The 25,647-nt window shown below is 41.6% G+C and overlaps 1 protein-coding gene across 2 annotated transcripts in view; it reads right to left on the bottom strand.

Annotated features, from left to right (window-relative positions):
* The window catches only part of LOC147881005 (cilia- and flagella-associated protein 99-like), a 70,914-nt gene that overhangs the window by 16,616 nt on the left and 28,651 nt on the right, over positions 1-25,647 (bottom strand). Inside the window, exons 9-11 of one of the 2 annotated variants that reach the window (XM_087370239.1) lie at positions 24,326-24,433; positions 932-1,111; positions 596-707 (exon numbers count right to left, since the gene is read on the bottom strand). In XM_087370239.1, coding sequence (XP_087226365.1) covers positions 600-707; positions 932-1,111; positions 24,326-24,433 — 396 coding nt within the window. In that variant the 3' untranslated portion in view covers positions 596-599. Of the gene's footprint in view, positions 1-595; positions 708-931; positions 1,112-24,325; positions 24,434-25,647 lie in introns of those variants that run through there. The other variant, XM_087370240.1, reaches the window with a different exon arrangement.

The raw sequence follows: 25,647 nt of genomic DNA, 5'->3' as shown, positions 1-25,647 counted from the left end.
TTGGATGGATCCCAATGTTCACCCCTCCATACTATGGCCAGTATATGGACAGACACTATATATACACTGATGGCCATCTAGACAAGCATACAAGGATCCTCTCAGGGAACAGAGGGGATCTACCTTCTTCTCTAAGTCTTCCACAAGGTTGAGGTGGCATTTTCAGCCTCAACCTTGGTTATTTTGTGCCTCTTCTTGAGGAGTCTTTTCATGCACGGTATGATGTATGACCACCTTGAGCTTGCTCTTGCGGTTTTATTCATACTTAATGGAAGTCTATATTGTTATTTTTTCCCTGAATAAAGACATTTTTGCTCATCAGGTTTCAGCTATCATTCAATTGAATCAATTACACATTTAATGGATACAAAGAAGGCTTTTCCTTCTATTTTACTACATCCTTTTACTCTGAACCTAGAAATAGAAAGGCCTAGATGCACACACAAAAAGGTCACAAATGAATGCATGCAAGAAAAATGGACAGAAGCATGGGCACATGTATGTGCAAGTGTACGCCCGCCCACCCACAGTAAGTGTATTCATTCATATGTCCAAGGTAAATCTATCAAAACAAACATTAACCAGCATATCTCACTTGCTCAGATTTGGGCGACATGTTCGTCTTCCTTTCTTGCAAGTCTTTGAATACGTGCCATCTGCCGCATCTTCTTAACAAATTCTGACTTCTGGAGTAATTTGTTAATATTCTGTGCACCAAATCAATCCTTGAATGATTAGGTAGAGCCCAATAAATCAAGCCGATGACAAAACAAATCTAACTATTAATGATTAGCACTGTTCCTTTCTTCAGCTTCAATGTTTTCTGGATGTGCATGGTAGTAGGAAGGTAGTGGCGACATTGATGTGGAAGGGAATTTAAAAATCGGTTACTATGGAAACAAAGAGAGTGCAATATGTGTGGGGTCTAAACCTCATCCCTAGAAGCTGTTATTCGCACTCTCCGATATTCTTCCTCTTTTTTTATGGCTTCTTTCACAAGTGTTAAGCGTTCTTGAAGCTCAGAAATGGACATTTCCCCCAAAAGACCATGGCCTGCAGTGCTAGCTTGATCAAACCTCTTCATTATATTTGCTGATTCTGCCTCGAGGTCCTGCAGGATCAGATTTGTACATCAGCATGCATTTCTTCAAGAGATCTCCCTTTGGATATTTGAAAATCAATGTTGTCAAATCAGAAGAGAAACAACTGCCTCTTAGTTATGCATTTCCATATTACAGTCCACTTCAAATTGGTTTATATGTATGGGAGGGTGTTAAGCTCTTCTGTAAGTATTCCTTTTTACAACATGAGTGACTGAAAATTCCTGCCGAGATTGCATCCAGATAGCAAGGAGAAGAATCATCACTCTAAACAATATGACAGACAACCGGTGCTGGTATTGTTTTATGTTTTTGCAAAAAAACAGTTGACAGAGGAATATGGACCCAAAAACACAAAGATTACATGCAATTGTTGAATAATCTCTCTTTTCTTTGCGAGTTCAATGGCATGCTCATGTGCACTTATTGATGCCAATTTTGTTGTTTCTGCTTGTATTTCTCGTGCCCTTCCCCTCTTTGATTCAGCCAACTTTATTAGAGCTGACTGTAAAAACAAAGCATGATTTGTCATAATTAATGCTTTTTTACTTTGATTGGTTCATTACTTGTCAAGATTTGACATCTTACTTGGTCAGTGTGTATGTTATCAGGATTACGAATGCTCCTTCAATTCTTTGATTGCATCTTTATTCACAAATCAACAATGTATAATTGAACTATCAGCCAGTAATTATACCTTCACAGCTTGTTGACCTTCAACAATATTTTGTCGCCTGAGCTGATTAAAAAGATCCAAGTTTACAAAAAACTCTTCCTTTAAGGCATCTAATTTCTGTGACTCTTCTTTCTGCTTTCTGACTAGTTCCCGATTCTCTTGTGCCTACATTTCATCACAAGTGGGTTGGGCTAGAACAAAGTTGAATACTTCTGACTACAGGATATTAAAACTGATCATTATATCTCTTATTATTATTTGATTGTGTGCACATACAAAGAGAAATATGAATAAGAAGTATATCATCAACATATTTGTTTCCATGCAATAATGTTTTCTCTTCAGAAAAAGAGGAGGTCTTCTCGTTGGGCCTGATGCAATGGTTCTGTGCTGCCTAGGGGTCACAAAGATCTCTTCCTTCTGGGTTCTCTCACGCTTGTTGTGTATGCTTATGTTGCTGTCCAGCTCTCTCTCCATGCCGTGTTCCTACAGAAGGCACTTCCTTTCCCCCCCCCCCCCCAAAAAAAAAAAGGACTTCTATCAAGTATGAAAGAAATGGCCAAGAGAAAAACACTGAAAGTACAATATACATCATGCATAGCGTGAGGACTGACTGGTAAAGTACCACTGAAAGAGTCTTAGGATAAGAAAATCTTGAAAGAAACCAAGACTGGCTGAGAGTGCCACACTAGGCAAGCAATAGACTGGCCGAGAAGAAAGGACAGCCTCTCCACATTGATGTACAAGGACTGAACACAATGAGTAACCATACATCTAATGACCACTGTGTCTATATATGACCCACAATGTCACATAACAAGAACAACTCTAAATAAATGAAATAAATCTTACGAGTGACAGTGACATAAAATGTCCCACATACCCCCTCTCGATGGTGTGGATATGATACTCTAGAAATGTCTCAGAAATACTTAAGGTACCTAAAATACGATGGTTGCACAAATTCATCATGAAAGGATATAGCAAGCTATGTGTAGGATATGGCTCTTGCCCAGATGGGACAACACCTCGAGCAACAAATTGGCCAGGCTATCCAGGACAATCGCATTCCATGATGGTATGTTTGGAGGGCATTTAGGTTTCCTCAAAGTCCTCACCAAACTATAGACGAGGTTTTATTGGCCTAAAATGCGATACACATTGCACTTGTGTTTGCAATCGTGCCCTGTTTGCCAATCTTCCAAGAGCCCGATTACCAAACCTTCTGGAGATATGCAGCCCATTCAAGTTGCACAACCGTTTGAGTTGGTAGCTTATGATATCATGGGTCCATTTCCATCTTCCAAGGATGGGAATAAGTATATCATTGTGAATGCCCTTGCTCAATGAAATCGAATACGGGACACCCACTGGCAACAAATGCTTTGGCACCCCTTTTAGTATTTATTTAATTCTTGGGAAAAAGGAATTTGCTTTTACAACAAGGACTCACCCTTGTGATGTGCTTCTTGCAATTTCTCTGTCATCGCCAATGCTTGGCCTCAATCTACATCCAATTCTCAAGTGCACACACTAGTACCCAGTGACCAGGAAAGGCTATAGCATTCCACACTGACTGTGCCAACTGAGTGTGACAAGGCATCAATGCAAGTCCCCAAAAGAGCTCAAATACCTTCAAGGCATAAGGATGTGCACAATTTCTGAGCAAAAACCTACAAGCAGAAAAGTCCGAGCGATAATTTTTGACACCAACCATGCTTGTATATTTCTCAAAGGAATATACAAGTCTTTCTTAATTTCTCATTTATGGAACCATATACTTACTTATTTTTCATTATAACCCTCATTTTAGAGAACATCATCTATATATGAACAAACAGTGAACACTTTATAAACTCCTATAAATACCTCCCTACCATACTCTCTTTTGAGGATTATGGTAATTCAATCAATTTAAAAGAGTTTCCCTAATCTTTAGCAATCCCATATTTGAAGCTCTCACATAACAATGCATACCATATTCCTTGGATGAGTAGGAAAAAGATATTGGAAACCTCATACTTAAAGCCATTATAATTGATCATAAATTAATCTCTAATACATTATCAAATATGGGAAGGCAAGGGAGGGATTTTCAAAATATTCCCAATTCTCCAAACCTAAGTACTTTTAAGGAAATGTGGTCTCTATTGAACTCCTTCTTACCATAATATGAATTAGGGAGAAGTTGTAACTCTCATATACATCTTGAAATTTTTAATTTTTCTCTTTTATAACTATAAAAAGTGTAATTTTAAGCCTACCATTGCATAGATCATGAGATTTTGAACATTTTTCCCTTTTACAGCTCCTTAATCTGAGCTAAGGAGCAAAAGTTATGACCTCTTCTGCGTAGGCTCTCCAAGGGTATTCCGCCGGCGGAATAGGGTTGGGGCAATCTCTTAAAACCATATTCCTCTGACAAAATACACTTAGAGGGTCTATTAAAAAGGTATTATATATTTTTCTTAGGTCATCCTGAGGAACTGTAAAGAGGATATTTGCTCAAAATTTCATGATCCAACCAATTGTGAAAGGAAAAGAAAGGATTTTTGAAAGTCGTAAATAAGTCACCACTTAGACATTATATATGTATATTATATAAAGGTATATTTATATCTATATCTATTTATCAATATTTCATATTTACTTACATATTCCTTGAAATAATTTGGATTTTTTTGCTCCCCGAAAATGACTTGAGCCTATATATTTGGACCCTCCTACCTTTTGTCCGCTCGTCGCTCGGGGCCCGAAAATGACTTGAGCCTATATATTTGGACCCTCCTACCTTTTGTCCGCTCGTCGCTCGGGGGTTTTTGCTCGGAAAATGGAAATCCCCAAGGCATAAGAATCGCAATACACTGACCGTCTTGCACCTTTCCAAGAACACCCTATGTGGTTGGATATTTGTTTACAACCTGTATGGCCTAGCGAGAGTCTCAAAGCAAAAGAGAAGCAATAACAACTTCAAAAATGACAAATGCAATTCAAAAGGAAGTTAGAATATCCATACCCGCTGTCCATGGAAGAGGGGCAAGCTCTTTGCTGCACCTATCCTCTGTCCAAGCTCCCAGGGGTGGCTAGGGGAAAAGAGAGAGAAAAAAATGAGAGAGATACAAAATTTGCAAACTGATAATAGAGAAGAAGAGCAAGGCTCATGGGTGTAGAGGCTAGAAACAAGAAAAAGGGGCTAATCCATCAGCCAGAAGTCCTTGGAGTGCGTGCCAATCAGCCCTCACAGCGAACGAAAGGTGCCCCAAGATGCATGCAGCAGGAAGAAATCCTCAAGAAGGACGTAGCAAGGCCATACAGCAGCCTATGCAGCCCGTATTGCATGAAATGTGGTCCATACAGCAACTAAAACATCCGTATAGCAATAAATGCATGTGTACAATCATTAATGCTATCTATATAGTCCGTACGGCAGCAATTAATGCGCCTTGGGAAGTGAGCCTTAGAGAGAGAGATAAGTAAGGCAGAGAGAAAAGAAGACGTCAAAATCTGTACAATTGAGGAATGCATTCAAATGTTGGATGTAGGGGCGTTGGAGAGAAGGGTGCATGGGGAATTGCCACGTGGCACATTTGCCCCCCCTTTCATTAAAGTCCTAACCTCTTTAACCAATGACACACTTAAAATTTATAACCCACTTTACCAATGCCACATTGGTCTCCCCTTGGGTCCAACTTTTAGACACCTCTTTCTAGGCTTAGCCTAACACTTGGGCCTAATGGTTGCACTTGGAATTGAACTCTAGATACTTCTAGGAGCACTTCCTCTAGGCCACTCCCCTATGGCTTCGGGTTTGCCCACGGGGTTATTTGAACTTGAAATTCATGTCCCCGTGACAACCCAACAAAGCCAGTAAACTGCATTTGCTATCTTTGGACCAAATCCCAACTTTGTCATGATTTGAGAGATAAAATCCCATTAAACAGTGTCAAATGCCTTAGCAATATCTACCTGCAATATGAGCACATCTTGACGCGAGTACTTAGCATATTCAATTGCAGTCAGTGCATTGGAGATATTGTCATGGATTTGTCTTCGCGGCACAAACCCATACTGATGAAGATGAAGGCCCGCATTCAGTATCCCGTGAAGCCTATACACAATCATTTTGGCAATGAGTTTGTAAACTACAGGCATCAAAGTAATAGGCCTCCAATCTGACATATGGTCACACAGATGTTTTTTGGGCACAAGTTTGACTATGCCATGCTTCCAAGAGTGCGGTAACTGATTTTCTTGCCAGGCAACATTGATCATTTGCAAGAGGACATCTTTCAAATCATCCCAAAAAGAAATATAAAATTCCACCGTAAGGCCATCCCAGCCAAGGGACTTGTATTTGCTGAGGTGGAACAAAGCATTATCAAGTTCTGTATCAGTAAAAGGTCTCTCCAAGGTAAGAGCATCATCCATTTCCACTATTTCAGAAACATATTGGAGGAATTCAGTCCTCGCATCAGTCATTTGATTTGATGGGGAGCCAGGAGCAGAGAACAATTTCTGGAAATAATTTTGGCATTCATCTTGGAGATCAGAGAAAGAGTGCGTCCAAGAGCCATCTAGCTTCCTTACCCTTAGACATGAGTTTTTCTTTCTAGTAGCATGCAAGCCCTGGAAAAAGGCTTTTGATGAGCAGCCCTTATCCATGAGGGGCTTCATTCTTGCTCTAATCTGCCATTTGTGCAATTTCCTCTGATCATTAGCAATCAATTTAATCCGAGCATGTGAAAGGGAATCATTTTCTGATTCAGAGAGAGGCCTTAAATGTGAAAATTCAGTCAATTGTTGTGCTGTCTTTTTTGCCCATTTAACCTCATTCCTCCATTTAGTCATATGCCAGTTTCCATACTCCCTAATGACATTATGTATATGAGAGACAAAGCTGTCCCAAGCATAATCCATGTCCTCATGGGCATGCAAAGGCAAGCGATGAATTGCAAGTCTGATCATTTGCTGGAAATAGCGATGTCGGAAATAGGCCTGATTAACATGCAACAATCTACTGGAAAGGGGTGGCAGATCATCCAGTGGCGTACCAAGGTGCAGATTCATCCATAATGGGGCATGATCTGACAAGCCCAATGAGAAATCTATGAGGAGATGAAGGCTAAAATCTGCATATTGTTGTGGGTAAAACAAATACCATCTGTCAAGCCTTGCCTAGTATGTAGTAAGTGCATTATGATGAAAAGTATATCCAGGCATTGACCCTTGGAGAAGCACATATAAATCTTCAGCCTGCACAGAAAGAAGCATGCTATCCCATTTTTGCCTTTCCAATGATAGCATATGAGATCTTGAAGTGGTGTTATCTCTTGGCAGAGGGGAATTATTAAAATCTCCACAGATGAATGCATTAGATCTCCATGGATATTTGCTTAAAGAATCCCATAAAGAAGCCCTCATGGCACAGGTCTGGGAGGCATAGACTAATGCAAACTCAAGAATATCACCATTGACATCACATTGTATGACCATCCATCTGCCACTGCTGTCATTGAAGGCTAACCATTATGCATACACCTGAGTAGGTAGTGGTACCAGCATAGTATATATCATAACCGCCAAAATAATCATGATGACCAATCTTAAAGTGTTGATTATGCTCTTGCAAACAAACAATATCTGGTTGCATTTTATGTACATAATTCCATAAAAGCCTCCACTTTGAGACATTGCAGAGGCTCTGTACATTGTATGTAAAGCACTTAAGTGTTTGATGCATGAAAGAGGTATATACAGTAAAGTATAAATATAGAACAAGATGTCAGAGAGGCAAAGCCTCTGCCTGCATGGGCTGCATTCCCTCACGATCCATGAAAGAAATAGCATTCTCCCCTTCTTCAGAATCACATATGGGGATGCCCTTCTTCAAAACCCCCACCCAGTTTTGAAGGACAGGAGCTGAAGTAGAAGCATGTCCTGGTGAGGGAGAAGAAGCATCCCATTGACGAGATTGGTAGGGGCGTTGCTTCAATACAACCACCTTCTTAGGCTGTTGAAAACCATCCCGATCAGTTCCCGGGGATTCCTTCATCTTCTCTTTTTCTTGATCTTTTGCTTTTTCAGCAAGTGATGGTTTGCTCCATTTCTATTTGCTGTCTTAGCTTGCAAATGCTCATTCTTTTCCCGTGTCTGGGGTAGCAAGGCATTGGGAGGGGGCTGATGCAGAACCATTGGGCATTCAGAGGCTAGATGCCCAAACTTGTGACATGCAAAACAAGCTCCTGCAAACACACCTTATTTCAATTCAAAAAACTTTTTTCCCAATTGCACTCCCTCAACTTCCATTGCAATAGAAGGAGGGGTAGGTGTATCGGCGTCCCAGAGAATGTAGAACCTGTTACGGTTTCCCATAGGGCGTGGAGGACAAATGACCTATCCCAAAGAAGCAGCCAGGCCAGGCAATTCTTCATGCATATAGTCCGGGAAGTTAACAACCTCAACCCATACATGACAATGATGTTCTATAAGACTTTGATAATCCTTTTTTCGGTACCAGGGCATAGCGTGTACCATCTGCTTCTCGTAAAAGAGGGGAGAAAGCTCAAGTAGCCTCTGCTTGCACAAAGCATCGGATAAATGCACCTCATAAAACCCTCTAGATGCAAAATATACTCCCTCTACAAAGCATCCTCCAAGGATGGACTTAATCCACTGTGCGACATCACTGGCTGCTGGGATTCTTCCTGGAAAGAAGATTATAACCGCGGTTTGAGATAACTTCCTGAGAGGATTCACGAGGGATGGCAATTTCAATTTGTACATGACCTCTGGAACTGGTTTGCCCCATTCCTGTGTGACTGCTGAAAGTCATCCTTAAGGGTATCAAACACGTATTGAGCTTCCATAGTAAGTTCATCATCTTGTGTTGCAGGCTGTGAAGGACGTCGCTTAGCATCTGCGGGTCTTTCTTTTCGAGCATATGTACAAACATCCGAACTTGAAGCCATGATTGAGTATGACAAGGCAAGAGGGACTGTACGGAGAAGTATAGAATGGAAACAAGCGGGACACAGGACTGTATGGAAAAGTACCAGAGCAAGACTCCGGACACGGGCACGGGAAAGACTGGATGGTACGGAAGTACGGACAGACTGTACAGTTCTGGCTCTACTTCTCAGTGCATTCTTGGGAGTCATCTATCTCGGCCATGGACATTGGGTAGATCAGTTAGACAGGGCTGCCCTCTTAGTGCTCTCTTCTATGCCATTGCGACCCATCCCCTCTTAATGTATCTAAATCATCTTACAAACACAAGACAGATGACTGGTCTTAAAATCCCTGGGGCTGCATCTTTTTTGGCACAAGCATATGCTGATGATTCCTTTTTTATGCCACAGAATTCTCCCTGGGAAGTTCACATGCTTATGACCACTCTATCATTGTATGGATTGGCAGCGGGATTGCATGTTAATTTTGACAAATCTAAATTGCCTCCCCTGAAACAATGTGACTGGCATTCTATTCTCTGGCCAGGTCAAGTGGTGCATTCCAAAGAAGTAGTCAGGCATTTGGGATATCCTATAGGATGGCATATCACTAGGAAGCAGTAGTTAAAATGGATCTTCCAAAGACTTCAACTTAAACTAGAATACTGGAAAATTTCTACTTGGCCACTTCATGTCAGGCTCAGAATAGTACAGTCCTATGTCCAATTCTTTTTGCCTTTGCTGCATTGGTCCTCCAGAGATATTTCAGCCTTTATGTCTCAAGATATGGAGATGTTATGGAGGACAAAAACTGATGTGAAAGCATTGAGACTGATGAAGATGGAAATGGTGTGCTCTCCTAGGATGCATGGTGGACTTAATATCCTCAATATAAGATATCATGTACTTGCAAGAAAGGCGACTATGCTCCATACTTTTTTCTGCCAACAACAGCCATGGACTTGTATGATAGCATCCATGTGTGTCAACATGAGGACTTCTGCTTATGGTCATTGGAATACTGATCATTGGGAGGTTGTCATTAGGAGATTTGTAGGGAAGATACTTGGATGTCCTTTCTCTACTGCTCTGATACTTGACTGGAAACAAGTACTTTCTAAGGTCAAATGGGCTCCTGATAATTGCTCGGGGACAAACTCAATGAGGAAAGAAAGTATTCATTGGAGTGCCATCTTTGACATTCCACTCGCTTTATAGAAACCTGTTCGGGCATAGAATCTCATGAAATTGGGAACTAGATACATACATGATGTGGTGGATAATCAGGGCTATGTCTTATCTTTTCCTCAGGCCACTACTTCCTATGCATTGGAAATGCACCATAGGTCGATATGGAAGAAACTTGCTGATTTGTTACATCCTTTTCTACCTGTTCCGCCTGTGGCTGACACAAACAGGCTATTGGATTGGCAAATGCAACCCTCTGCTACATACTCTCATCCTGTTCCTCTGCCTGCCTTGACCTCCATCAAAGCCTACAGGCTTCTTTAGCGTGCTCCATGGATTCAGCAATATGCTAATACTCTGTGGCATATCAGGAAACCCCTCTCATGGTGGTGGAAGAATCTTCGGATATTATGGAAGTGTAAAATGCCTTTGAAACAAAGACTTTTTCTTTGGAGATGCATGACAAGCACATTGTCAATGGGAGTAAAACTTGCCAAACATCGCATTGCACCATCCACATGTTTAAGATGTCAGGCTCCTTCAGAGACTGTCCCTCATTTGCTTTGGCACTGCCCGTGTTCTAGGAACCTCCTCGGGAGAATTTCAGATCATCTTCGGCTCCGTTTCCCGAGTCACAGATTTGGGAAACATTTTTGGCTATTTGGCAGATTTATGAGGCCTTTGTCTCAATACTCACTATTTCTCTCTTGGGTGAGATATTGGGTTCTTTGGACAATCTGGAGTGAGCGTAATTTGGCATACTTGGGTCGGCAGATTCACAAGTCATATGAATCTTTTCGAGCCTCATTGCAGCAATCCTTATATGATGCCTGCCAGGAGGGTGATATAGATGCTTCTTGCATAGAATGTACACACACACACACACACACACACACACACATATATATATGTACATATATATGTATGTACATATGTATGTATGTACATATGTATATACATATATATGTATGTATGTATGTATACATACATACAACATACACACACACTTTTTTTTTTTGTGAGAAGAAATATTTTATTGCTGTGAAATAATTACATTCATAGGTACTCCAAAAGCGAAGTAACTACTACTCAACCGAAAATCTCAGTATAAGCCATATATACATCATGATCAATCAAATGAGTCTGAAAGCAATCATAAAACGATTGCCGCAGAGATCTTCTGAAAAAAACGAAAGATGGAAAAGTAGGATCACCAAATACTCTATGATTTCTGTCCATCCATAGAGTCCAAAGTGCCCAGTAGCGCACCCAAAAAAAAAAAAAATCAAAACCCTGTCTAGCGGGATGAAAACCAAATAACCAAAAGAACCTGCCAAAAGTAATAGTAGGAAATCTCGCTCGAAGCCTCTGACGAATGAGAGCGAGGAAATCACAAGTATGTGGACAGTGCCAGAAAATGTGAGGCACAGATTCAGCAGAATGTAGACATCTGTGGCAAACAGCCAGGGCAATATGTCTATGCGCGAGTAACTGCCCAGATGGAAAAATGCCAAGTAGGACTCGCCAGAGGAAAAGCTGTTGCTGAAGAGGGACTTCATAATGCCAAAGGAGACGCCACTTTGATGGGCGATCCATATGCCAAACAGAATTGGCTCTGTCAGAAACCCAAGTCAGAAACCCAAGACGGAGGTAACAACACTTTATACAGAGAAGGCACTATGATATGTGACAGCTTCAAAGGACCGGGCTGAAGAAGTGGAGAGTCCAATCCTCAAGCCTATCCTGAAGTTCCAAATGAGGTACCGGCAAGAAAGGTTGAAGCATTTCTGAAATTTTGTGCCATAAAGGACGATAATGAGCTCCCAAACCATACTTGCTAGCAGCCGCAAAAAAAGATAAAAGAGTGCCATCATCCTAAAGTACATCCGCCACAGAAGCAAATACCTTTGAAAGATATAAAATAAGAACGCCTGGATTCTTGTATAGCCAAAGGAGGGTGGAATACTTTGGACCAATAAATATTCTCAGCCCTCAAGGAATTTCCCAACAAAGAATCCCTGCCATTCCATTCCAAGTGGGATAAAATATGCTTCCAATCATGAAGCAAATGAGAGACAAAAGGGCAGCCTCTGCTCTTGCCTTGAATAATGCCAAATAGAAAATCCCACTGTGTAGGCTACCAATGCCCAAAAGTGGAAGTATCAATATGCAACAAAAGAGAGCAGATCATGAAAGCCCAAAGCTGATCCCCTTGCATAAACTGCAACATCATTTTCCCCTTGTGAGCAAGTATATGCACTTGAATATTGAGTATGTTCAAACCCCCGTGCATCTTTGGAGAACACAGACGATGCATAGAGAGTAATCGAAGACTTTTCTTGCCATTTTTTAACGCCAGAAAATCTCCATGATAGCAGACATAAAGGAAACCAGATCTGCCTTAGTAAACATGATGAGGGGCAGATAGAATTGTATGTATGCTATCAAAATGGATTGTGTTATTCGCAAACGAACATGTAATGGCTAAGTTGCAAGCTTCCAATATTCAAGTTTTTTCCTCAGCTTTGTGAGCACCCAATCAGTTTGTTGAGAGCGAGTGAGCCCCCAACCTAGAGAATAGCCAAGATGTTGAATCAATCGAGAAGGTGGAACAATTTCCCCAGGCCACAAAAGACTATGCCAGTCTTTAGCATGCATCGGCAATAGCTTGGATTTCTGAAAATTCACATGAAAACCAGCAACTAAGCCATATGTGGAAAGAGCCTGCATAATCAATGAGAGATCGCTTTGAGTATTTTTCGAGGTAAAGAAAGAATCATCAGCATATGCTTGAGCGATCATAGTACGGTTGCCACGAATTTCCAATCCATGCAACATGCCAGTGTCCAAAAGGTGGTCCATATATTGAAGCATTGGATGAGTGGCTATGGCAAATAGTAAAGCACTAAGGGGATAGCCTTGCCGAACAGAACAACCAAGAGTCCAGGTTGTAGACATATCCCTTGAAAGTATGCAGGCAGCTTTACTATCTTGATATAGCCAATTGATAACTTGCTGCATTTTTGTGCCAAATCCCAAGGCCTACATTGTTTGTGAAATGAAGTCCCACTGAACAGTATCAAAAGCTTTGGCAATATCAACTTGTAATAGCAAAACATCCTGTTGCATATATTTGGCATATTCTATTCCAACATAGGCATTAGCAATGTTGTCTATGATATGCCTGCAAGAAACAAAACCATATTGCACAGGATGCAACCCATCATGCAAATAGCCTTTTATCCGATCAACAATCATTTTGGTGGTAAATTTGTAAATAACTCGCATAAGCGTGATAGGTCTCCAATCAGCCAAAGATTCATAGATTTGCTTTTTTGGAAGGAGTTTAAGAAGACCTCTCTTCCATGTGTATGGCATTTTCTGATTTTGCCAAGCAGAATTCACCATATGTAGCAAAGTATGCTTCAAAAGAGGCCAATATTCTTTAAAAAACTCAACTGTAAGATCATCCCATTCTGGAGATTTCCATCTACCACAAGATTTGATTGCATTTGACAATTTTCTTTGTTTTTTTTTGCAAAAAGAGACTTCTATTAAGTATTAAAGAAAACCGTTAGAGCAAGCTCCATACGGGATACATCATGCAATGCATGAAAAGCTCAAGATCCAAAAAGAAAGGATTGAGGCTGATAGTGCCATCTCAATCCGGTAGAAACCTCTGAGAAAAAGGAAGAACCCCTCCAAACTCGAAGAAATATAGTCCTTCTAGAAGAAGCTGCCCGTGAAGGGCCTTGCATGCTAGCCCATATGGCTATCAAAGTGTGAACCGTGTCGGTCCAAATACCCGTGAACACTTGTGATGGGTGTATCTGGGTGCCATCCAAGGCCTCTGTACATCTGGCTCTCCAAATGTGCCAAGACAAAATGCTAGCCAAAATCTCCCAAGAGGTGTCCACTGAAGCATGAGAAGCTCTGAAGGGAGTAAGTGGTACATCCTAAAGAGAGCAGGGCTCTATCACCTGCCGGTGGACCGAGAGTGCCCAAGAAGAAGGCTCACCCTCATAAAACACCTAGGGCCCAGTAAGGGATAACCATGCAACCGAGTCCCCCACGGAAACTCGTGCTTCAGATGCACAAGGTGAAGCTCATCTTGCCCAAGGTAATAGAGATTTTGTGTTTGCTGTATTTAATGAGAAGATGGATGCCAGGGGGGATTTGAATGCTGAAAATCAATCAAGGGATTCTTCCCTTGTTGCAAGTGATACATGGTATATCGATAGTGGTGCTACTAAGCACATGACTCCTCGCTAGGAGTGGTTTGAGAGCATTACACCTGTTCATGACAGACAGGTTACATGTGCCAATGATGCTTCTCAAGACATCATCAGAGTTGGGCACATTCCCATTCAGTTTAATAATGGGAAAGTTAAGCATATCCAAGATGTTTGGTATGTTCTAGATTTGAGGCAAAATCTGATTTCAGTTTCAAACATTGCCCATGATCAACATATGTTGGTCGAATTTCAAGATAACCAATGCAGGATCAAGGATCCAAAGAAAGGATATGAGGTTGTAGCAACAGGCACATATGACAGAGGCTTATACAAGCTTGATGCTCAACCTTATGATCAGAAGGTATTGGCTGTAGCAAACACTTCCTAGGCTGATTTATGGCATGCCAAGTTTGGACATGTCCATCACAGGGCATTGTCCTACTTGTACAACAATAATATGACTCAGGGAATGCCAAAATTGCAGCAACCAGCAAATGAAGTGTGTGAGGAGTGTGCACTTGGCAAATTGCATCGCTTGCCATTCAGTAAACAAGGCAAGAATGGGGTCAAGGCAACTAGAGTGTTGCAGATAGTGCACAGTGATGTATGTGGCCCCATGACTATTCCCATGGATAGAGAAGCAAGATACTTTGTGACCTTTATAGATGACTTCTCCAGGTTCACATGGCTTTTCCTCATGAAGGAAAAATCTGAGGTGTTCTATTGGTTTCAGGAGTTCAAAGCTATGGTTGAGAACCAAACCAATTCTAGAATTGGAACACTCAACTTAGATAGAGGGGGTAAGTACATGTCACATGCATTCCAGGGATTTTTGAAGCAGCATGGGATTAAACATCACTTGACATGCCCTTACACACCACAACATATACCTAGATGAATCCAGGAACATTCCCAAACTCATCCTCTAAAAACACCACATAGTGCAGTTTCAATCTCATTCCCAATCTACTCTCTGAGAGGAAGAATCGTACTCTCATCGAGATGACGAGATGCATGCTGAAATTCAAGAGAGTCTCAAAGGCTTTTTGGGGAGAAGCAGTTGTGATAGCCACTTACATTCAAAACAGATGCCCTACCAAAGCTTTGGTTAATGTGACTCCAAGCTTTGGTTAATGTGACTCCATTTGAGGCTTTGTATGGCTTTAAGCCAAAGATTAGTCATTTCAGAGTTTTTGGCTCAGTGGCAAATGCTTTGGTTCTAGATGCACATTAGACAAAGCTTGATGACAAGAGCGTCAAATGCATTTTCGTGGGATATAGCACTGAAACTAGAGGATTTAGGCTTTATAATCCCGCTATCATGAAGGTAATAATCAGCAAAGATGTTCTCTTTGCTGAGAATGAGTGCATGTAACCCGCCCATATAGAGCCTTCCTGAGCTTGCATACCTTGTGCTCTTGTCCCTTCACCTTAAAACTTTGGGGCTGATGTACATAGACCTCCTCTTTAAGATCTCCATTGAGGAAAGCGGTCTTGACATCCATCTGGTACACTAACCAACCATAAAACGCAGCAAGAGAGATGACAGAACGAATGGTGGTCATCTTGGCCACTGGAGCAAAAGTCTCCTCATAATCTATCCCCTCCTCTTGTGCATACATCACCTGCCCCCAAAACAATGAGATCACTTTTAATACACTTAAAAGCATTCCAAAGGGATTTCCAAAGCTGATTGTCTTTGGTGCAGCAAGGCTCATTGCAGAAAACAGCTGAGAGTAAAAGATAGCCTTTCCACTTGTCAGCCTTGAGGGGTCTGATCTGCTTCAAATTTCTAGAAAGAAGCTAATCCCAGCCCAATTCTGGGTTAAGAAGAGATTTGATTATCCAAGAGGCACCTAGCTTAGCAACAACCTGTGTCACGTCCACTACCCCTAGCCCACCTTCTTGGCTGGGTCTTGTGCAAAAACCTTAGATTTTCTCTTGCTGCCCCCCCAGCAAGAAAGATCTACATTTGGAAATGAATTTGTCCAATCAAGTTTTGCAAGGATGCCAACAAGACAAGTAAAAGATAACCACAGGGTAGATATAGCACCATCTTCCAGCCTGCCAAATTGGCTTGGAAACCTCTCCATCTATCAAGCTTTTGCTGAATCTCTCCATTACACAGTCCCACCTGTCCTTCATGGTGATGTCAAACCCCATAGGTATACCCAGGAGTCTAAAAATAGTACCCTTAGGAATCCTTTGGCATCCCATGCTCTAGCTCTTATTGTATTTCACCTTTCAGAGTAGCATACCCAGTTTTCAAGTGATTGATCTGTGATGCCGAGGCTTTATAGAAAATATCAAGACACTCCAAAAACCCCTTGAAATCTTTCTTAGTATCCTAGGGGTAATATTAGTATCATCTGCAAATTATTGAGTTACAAGTTGCTTCCTTGAGGGGAGTTCAATATCTACCCCTGTTGTGCCTTGTCAAGTAGAAGCCAACCCAAAGAATCTCTTGCTTTTGGGAAGCCTTGTCTTATGGACCTTTTCAGTCATAGCACTATCTCAAACCACTCTAGAATCGTAAATCAATCTAATGCATCTTCATCACAATGGGAATGAACGTTGCTTGTTTGAAAAATTCATAATGATGAACCTTGGTTTCTTGGAAAATTTGACATCATCCCCCCATAGGAAGGCTTTATGGGACCTCAAAGTCATTTCAAGATACTCTTCAGAGTACACTCCATGATTCAAAATGTGACAATAGATCTTTCTGGAAGAGGGGGAGGAGAGTGTGTGCATCCTCAATTAAAGCATGACTAGTTTCATTTGAATTATTTGAACATCCATTCTAGATGAGTGGAAATAATGGTATTCCTTCTTTTCCCCATGGAAAATGCTTCTATTAAGTATGAGAAAAGCCCCAAGTCATGGGTGGCAAGATGCATAGTATGAGAAAAACCTGAGAGGTTCAAGCCCTACTCATCAAAAGAGCTCAATAAAGATCCATGGCTAGGGCTGAAAGTGCCACCTCAAAGCGAGCGTACGCCCCTCCTGATCTCAGATCTCTGGGTGCCACAAAAGGGGCTGACGCTCAAACTCCTCTCTACATCTGAGCGGAGTACGAATCATACCCCCTGCTAGTCTTTGCCAGACCCTGTGAAGGCTCCTCATCAAGGGGGAGCCCTTCCTTGTAAGGGGGGCCTTTGAGAAGATCCGTCTGTGTGAAAGTTGCCACTGTCCTCTAGTGTGTGGGGTGTTCCTGAGAAGCCCTCGCTGTAAGAGGAGATTCCAATGCTCTGCACCTGGGGTGAGGCCACAACCAACCAACTTGCCTAGGAGGGCTCTACTCTGCATCTCCGTATCTATGATAACCAAGCCCCCCCACCAGTGCCTGCAGCATGATCACCACATCTGCTAAGCAACCCAGACTCTAGTATTCCGTGTGCCGTCTGAACCTGCTCAAAGGAAGTTCCGAACCAACCGTTGGAGCTTCCCAATGCATCCTCTATGAAAGCATCAGTAGGAGGCGATATACCAAGCTGTGGCAAGAAGGACTTGGTTTGCCACTAAGGCACGACCTGCTAGGGAGAGCTTGGCCGAGCTGTAGTAGAGAAGCTTGCACCAAACACTCTCAAGGACCGGGGCGATCTGCTGCTCTGTTGTAATGTCAATACCAACCTAGCATCCGATGTATCTCGCAGTCTGGCCCCGCGATATCCATCTGAAGCCAAAGCCACTCCCCTACTCATCTGTGTCTCCTCATAGCCCGTGAAGAAACCTATGGACTTTGTCCAATTGATCCGCGCACCCGAGGCCTCGCAGTAGATAGCTAGGGCTCCCCTGACTCTCTCCAAACTCGTTGTGGTGTCCTCAACATACAAGGCCATGTCATTTGCAAACTCAAAGTCATGCAGTAACCTCTCTCTCATATGGACCATGCATGTAACCATAAACATCTAGGAATCTACCATGAAATTATTAGACATGACATGCTATCTATCGATCTCTTCCCATGAGGAAGGAGGGACCATCCAAAAAGAATTCTTGAAGTTGCTCCAAGCTTTAGAATGGTAGCCATAAGGGGGGATGAAGGCACCCTAAAGTGTGTAGATGTAAAGATCCACCTAGTTCTACCCATCCAATATCCATCTGGGGAGGGGATACAAGATCAATGCATTGAATTAAAAACCCTTTCCAAGGATCATGTCGTGGCATAAGTACCTTGACCACAAACTTGCAAAGCAAAGCCCTATACTGCAAATCTAGATCAATAATATTAAAACACCCTTATTGCGTTGGGAGAATCAAAGTCTCCCAAGCCACTTTGACACTATCTGCCAAACCCTCAAATCCACTCTATATAAAATTCTTGATCAGCCTTTTGTGCTAAGTGTGATGCAGTCCCTTGAGTGGCACCAACAAGAACAAACAAACTAGGTTGTAGCTAGCAGTTTCTAGTTAACAACTACCACTCAAGATGCAAGGTCAAGTCTAGCCGGACACCTATAAAGAAGTTTCCTCCTGATGCTCTCCAACATAGGAGGGAGTTGCTCCAAGGGAAATCTGCCCACATCGACTTGACAGCGCAAATGTTTGTTTGTTTTTTTTTCAAAAAAGAGACTTCTATTAAGTAAGAAAGAAACCCGCTAGAGCAAGCTGTGTGCGGAAATACACCATGCTAAGCATGTAATAAAAAACACCTCAGAGGAATGAGGTAGAAAGAAACCAAGGCTGATTGATAACAGTGCACCTTGAATCCATGTGAAACCAAAATCAGCCCCCCAATCTGAGGTGTCCTCAACACTAATCCAAAAGCCATTTTGACTTTTTCCATTAATACGTGCACATACTGTAATGCAAAATACATCCAAGCGTGACCTGAGGGAGCTGAGAATTTGTGGAGTGGCATCCAGCAAAAAAGTAATGTCCATTGCAAGCTCACTGTCTAAAGCATCATGCCTAAGTGGAAGCCTCAGCCCAAAATAATTGAAGGAACATGTAGCAAGCTATCTCTAGGAATGGAAAGGAAAGATTGCAAGCATAATGGAAATGAACTCAAATGGAAGTAGGCAATAACAATGAACCAAAATACTCACATGTAGATAGCTTGATGTTGACTGACATGAAAAGACTCAAGACAAGTACAACACTATATAGTGTGAGCCTTTAGACTCTAGAAAGTCACAATGCATATGGGATAATCTTCAATATGACAGGTGGCACTGTCTAAGACTCACTAGACTATAAAATAAGTCCTAGGGACCTAGGACACACAAATACACTCACTTTGACTTCATATTCTAACATCCCCCCATGAAGGAAAGGTGAGGGACTAGTGGAAGGAAGCTAAGAACAGAATATGACAATGATGGAGTCTACTGCTCTGTGCACCCCAAGTAGCTCAGAGGCTCAAATGAAGCATGGCTACTGGAACCAACAAATCGGTCTTGGGAAATGCACCAACATCCTGGAACTCGGCCAGGCTTGATGGAGAGACCCATCAAAGCTAATAGAAAGGCTTCCACAATACATCCCCTCCTAGCTTCATAGCAGGACTTGCTAGGAAGCCACACACTACTCATAAAGGAAATAAAACATCATTTGAGGAGGACTTTCCAAGGCTGAGAACTTTGATTGACTCAAGGACACAAGACTCATCAAATATTTGCGCCTTAACCTCTAAATCCATGTGAAACCAAAATCAGCCCCCCAATCTGAGGTGTCCTCAACACTAATCCAAAAGCCATTTTGACTTTTTCCATTAACACATGCACATACTGCAATGCAAAATACATCCAAGCGTGACCTGAGGGAACTGAGAATTTGTGGGTGGCATCCAGCAAAACAGTAATGTCAATTGCAAGCTCACTATCTAAAGCATCATGCCTAAGTGGAAGCCTCAGCCCAAAATAATTGAAGGAACATGTAGCAAGCTATCTCTAGGAACGGAAAGGAAAGATTGCAAGCATGATGGAAATGAACTCAAATGGAAGTAGGCAATAACAATGAACCAAAATACTCACATGTAGATAGCTTGATGTTGACTGACATGAAAAGACTCAAGACAAGTACAACACTATATAGTGTGAGCCTTTAGCCTCTAGAAAGTCACAATGCATATGGGATAATCTTCAATATGACACGTGGCACTGTCTAAGACTCACTAGACTATAAAATAAGTCCTAGGGACCTAGGACACACATATACACTCACTTTGACTTCATATTCTAACATCCCCCCATGAAGGAAAGGTGAGGGACTAGTGGAATGAAGCTAAGAACAGAATATGACAATGATGGAGTCTACTTCTCTGTGCACCCCAAGTAGCTCAGAGGCTCAAATAAAGCATGGCTACTTGACCCAATAAATCGGTCTTGGGAAATGCACCAACATTCTGGAACTCGGCCAGGCCTGATGGAGAGACCCATCAAAGCTAATAGAAAGGCTTCCACAATACATCCCCTCCTAGCTTCATAGCAGGACTTGCTAGGAAGCCACACACTACTCATAAAGGAAATAAAACATCATTTGAGGAGAACTTTCCAAGGCTGAGAACCTTTATTGACTCAAGGACACAAGACTCATTATTACAAGCATTTTTAGGGGACTACCCAGGGCAGAGTACCCAATAACACATAGAATAGATCAGAAACAAAAGTCCCGATTATCAAGTACATAGACCTCTGAATGGAGAGAGAGATCTCTGATGTTGGCAGTAAGAGCATGAGTTGGTGTCGAAGCATCATCTTCTTCTTCGTCTTCACTTGTTGCAGCCCCAACCAAGTCGGCATGATCCTTGTGTTATTGCTTGGCAAGCTTCTGGAAGTAGCGATTCTCGGTGTGACCAAGCTTCCCACAGTGATTGCATTTGAAAGGCTTGAATTTGCCTTTGCCCTTGGAGTACAGTGTACAGTGGAGTCCAGAGTGTCTACATATCGTCTTTCATGATCAATGAGCATAGCAACCATATCATGATAACCCATTTTTGTCACACGCAATGATGTTATGATCTCCCGGTACTTAGAAATTTCCTCAATGCTCGAGAGGAGCACAGCAACTTGATCATCTTCCCCTACAGGGGCCTTCAGACTAGCAAGCTGAGTGACAAGGGATTCCATATAATTCAAGTGAACAAGAAGAGAGTCTTCATGCTTTATTTGCAACAGCTTGAAGCATTCTTGTCTGAGGAATACCTTTGAATTGATGATTTTGTTGCCGAACAATTCTTCAAACTTAGCCCATAAATCGTGAGCAGTGGAGCCAAAATCAAAATGATGAATAACTTCATCACCCAACCCCAAACCAATGAGAGAAAGAGCTTTGTTATTTAGATTCTCCAAGCGTGCAATTTTCTTTTCATCTGATTGTGGCTTTTTCTCCTTGCCACTAACAACATGCCACACTCCATCTTTCATAAGTACAAGACGCATCTTTGTTTGCCATGTAGGGAAGTTCTTACCAGAAAACTTCTCGAACGAAATGGTAGTTGATTTGGAAGACTCCATGGCTGGAAAAGAGTAGAAATGCAAGTGTAACTACGGAAAGATCACCTTGATAAGTTCTTCATGAGCTGGAGCAGGTCTGGAACTTCTTCATGGCAGACACAAGTAGAAGGACAGAAACTGTAAAATCAGCAAAGCAGCTCCAAGAGAATGATGGGCAGAATACGGCACCAACTTGTGGGCAGCAGCTCCAAGAGAATGTCGGACAGAAGGAGCAAATGGCGGGCATGTCACATCAGTACGGGCTGGCTGGAACTGTCCTTACTGTACTAGAAAAGTCCGTACAGCATGTACGAACTGTATGGCAGGCTGTACAGCCTGTTGTACGGCCTTGGTGTAGTACGGAGCAGTCCGTACAGTCTGTACGGCCTGTTAGGCTTGTTTGCAGCGGGATGGAGCAGTTGGAGGCGAGGCTACTATGACGATGCATTTTGGGTTGAAGAAGGGGTAGTTGTTGGCAAGGTAAATCAGCTCCAAGTCATCTCCTGCTTGGGTAGGAGGAGAAGAGAGCTCAAGGAAGGAGAGAAGAGGGCAGCCTTTCAAGGAGGAGGAGGTAGAGTAGCTTCGTTGGCCTCCCTCACCTCAACCTCTTGGAAGGGAAAGGGAAAGAGAGAGCAGGGCTAGGAACATGGCTTTGATACCACATGAAGGAACATGTAGCAAGCTATCTCTAGGAATGGAAAGGAAAGATTGCAAGCATAATGGAAATGGACTCAAATGGAAGTAGGCAATAGCAATGAACCAAAATACTCACATGTAGATAGCTTGATGTTGACTGATATGAAAAGACTCAAGACAAGTACAACACTATATAGTGTGAGCCTTTAGACTCTAGGAAGTCACAATGCATATGGAATAATCTTCCATATGACACGTGGCACTGTCTAGGACTCACTAGACTATAAAATAAGTCCTAGGGACCTAGGACACACAAATACACTCACTTTGACTTCACATTCTAACAATAATATGCCTGAGATGTCTAGAAGATGTTCATGTCTTCAGCCATAAATAAGTACAAGAAAGGGATATCGTCTTTTGCCTTGAAGATTGACAAAGGTAATTTTATTTGACTACATACCTTAATCTATTGCCTAGCGCATTGAAAAAGGTATCTGTACACAGTGACTGTACAACTTGCACTTTCCCATGTCCAGGCCTGGGGCACTCTTTGGGAGCTATATAAGCTTAGCAGCTTGGCACATAAGGCTTGATGCTTGCATTGTCATCTATATGCATTGCGATAAAGGTGCTAAGTGTTGGAATATGAAGCCAAAATGAGTCAAAAATGAGTGTACTAGTGGTTTTATAGACTAGTGAGTCCTAGACATGCCACATGTCATATTGGGAGATATCCCATAGACATTGTTACTTTCTAGAGTCTAGTGGCATACTATATATTGTTGTACTTGTCTATCATCCAAGATATCAGTCAACATCAGCTATCAATACATTGTGAGTATTTTGGTTATTGCCGTGCACTTGTACTTTCCTTCCTTTCCATTTTGCCTTTCATTATGCTTTCCATATTTCCATTCCGTTCCTAGCTAGCTACCATGTCTCTTCACTAAGAGCCATCAGATAGATTTGATGTATACTCTATAGCATGCCCATGAGAGGATATTCTTGAGAAAGGAGTCACTCCCTTCCCAGCCTAACAAAGGTATGCCTTTATGCCTTTCCCCTTTTATAATTATTCCTTCTTAGGTTGATTTGATCATCAAATTAAACCTATACATTATGAAAATTTTGGTTTCTTCTTTTCTATGTTTTTGTTAGGTAAGATTCGGCCCACAAGGTGGTGCAATTTTTTCTCTTTTTTCAAACATTCTTACATCTTTGTATTCTATGTTACCATTACGGTAGATGCAGACAAAAAGCATGAAAACATCAAGCCTCGTACATCTGTAAGTTGGGATACTTTATTATGGAGGTGTCATCACTTAATAACAGTACCTTCCAGATCATATAAAAACATGGATCCAAAAAGAATTAAGAGGGATTTTCCATTCAATTAAAGAATTTTCTGTACCCCTCTTTGGGTGGATTGATTTATCATCCATTATTCTACAGCCAGATAGGGAATTACTACAATCAATTTATTTGAGGGTGAAGTCTGAGGGTGGAGGCAGAGCTGAAACACCCAAAGAGTGATGGTCTCATTGTGCTAATCTAGAGATATGTAAATATTCATTAAATGAACTGTTCCTCACTAAAGTCTTTTTAGAGTATAATTTTCCAAGATCAGATTTTAGTCTTTTGGTAAGATGTGAGAAAAGTAAGACGACGATGGTCTGTAAGGCCATCACTTAGAATTTTCAGGAGCATGTGTCACATGACAAGTTCTCAATTCTGAGAGAAGATTTTCTATGTAATCTATGTGTTTGTCTGCGAACGGGGGTGTAGAATGATGTACATACAAACATGCTACAAGCACACACTCACACATACACACCTTGAAAGCATATGTGCAGGCGTGTGCACGTGCCCACGCTAGAGGATAGGCATGGCGATGCTTGTGGGCCATGGAGGAAAAGGGAAAGTGAGGGGAGAAGCATTAACATGGGTGGGGAAAAGGGACTAAGCGGGGAGGGAATGAAGAGGGAGACTATGGTCTAAAGATTTGTGATTACCACATCTAGCATATATTTGCAAATGGGAGTCCTTTGACAACTGCATTCTATGATGGAGGTGATAATGACATGTTATTTATTTAGCATACCTTAGCATACCTGGCATGAGCAGCAGCTTGATCACAAGCATCAATGGATGCTTTCCGAAATCTTCTTTCTAGGCTCTCTTTTATTTGGTCCTTTGATCTCATCCCTTCCTATAAAGAAAAAACACTAGAGATTTCAGAGATGAGTGAGTGTGTGCAGCCCTCAAGAAAGTGAAATTTTTTATTTGCTTTCCTAGATTAGACATCTCATTTAGAAAGTGAAACATTTCATCTCACATGTTAGGGAAAATAAATTTAGCAAAATTTATCAAAAGAGGTTGAGATTAGTATAAAACAAACCAGAAGTTAAAACTTTACAAAGTTGCATTTCAATATCTAGCATATCGATGAGTCTTCATGGTTGTAGTTTCTCAAGCCTCAACCAACTCACATTGATGCGCATAGCAGGAGTTGTCTATCTATTTATATATTGTTTGTAGAGACAGAGATCATCTTATGACTTTAGAAAATCCCTTGATTAAACACAAATCATGCCTTTAGCCAGTGTAATCTAATGTTAAAACAGGAAAACTCAAATATAGCCAAGAAAACTTCCATGGTTGCACCAATCTCAACCATGATGGTCGAAGCAACATTGAAGGAGGTAGGGTAAGCATTTTAAAATTCAACAAGCAAAAGGTTGAATCAAAGGCTAGCTAATATACTATTACCAACTGAGAGGATCCTTGGCCTCCGAATTTGTCATCCATACTCCCAAGTATGAAACAAAGCTCGTGAGAGAAAGCTGAAAGCGGAAATACAACATGCAGTATATGAAAGAAGGCGTTGAGATGGCCAGAAAACTCCTCAAAAGGAGGTGCAAAAAATCGAAGGCTGAGGCTGAAAATGCCACCGCAACCCTGTAGAAGCTGCTTCCCATAGCCTTGTCTTTTGAACTTCCAAAGCTATCTTCCATTATTTTTGTGTCCAAATTTTTATTGTCTTTTGATCCTCCCAAGTCTTCTCTTATTGTCTTTTAAGCATCCCAAGTCTTCTAAGTTTCAGGCCTCCAAGTTTCTCTTTCTTTCAAGATGGTTGTGGGCATCATTCGCAATGTTCCTTGAACTTTGTGCTAGCTTCAAGCAACTGCATGACTTTGGCTGATTTTTTATGACTCTTTGCCACTTCATGTAACTTTTTGAGCTTGTTTTTTCCTTGAATTCCTTGATCGCCCTTGGACTTCCCTAGTCTGGATCTTCCTTGGAGTTCCTCAGCAATAGCGATGATGACTTGACAGCAAGGGTTCCTATTACTAGAGGCAATAGTGCTTGCTACAAGTCCATTGTCAAAGCTAGTGTTACAATAGAGACACCCAAGCAAGAAGT

The sequence above is a fragment of the Dipteris shenzhenensis genome, chromosome 31 (genome assembly GCF_047967505.1).
Source record: "Dipteris shenzhenensis isolate YYH24624 ecotype China chromosome 31, Dip_SZ_1.0, whole genome shotgun sequence".
Taxonomy (NCBI): Eukaryota; Viridiplantae; Streptophyta; class Polypodiopsida; order Gleicheniales; family Dipteridaceae; genus Dipteris; species Dipteris shenzhenensis.
This window is presented reverse-complemented; position numbering and strand designations above follow the sequence as displayed.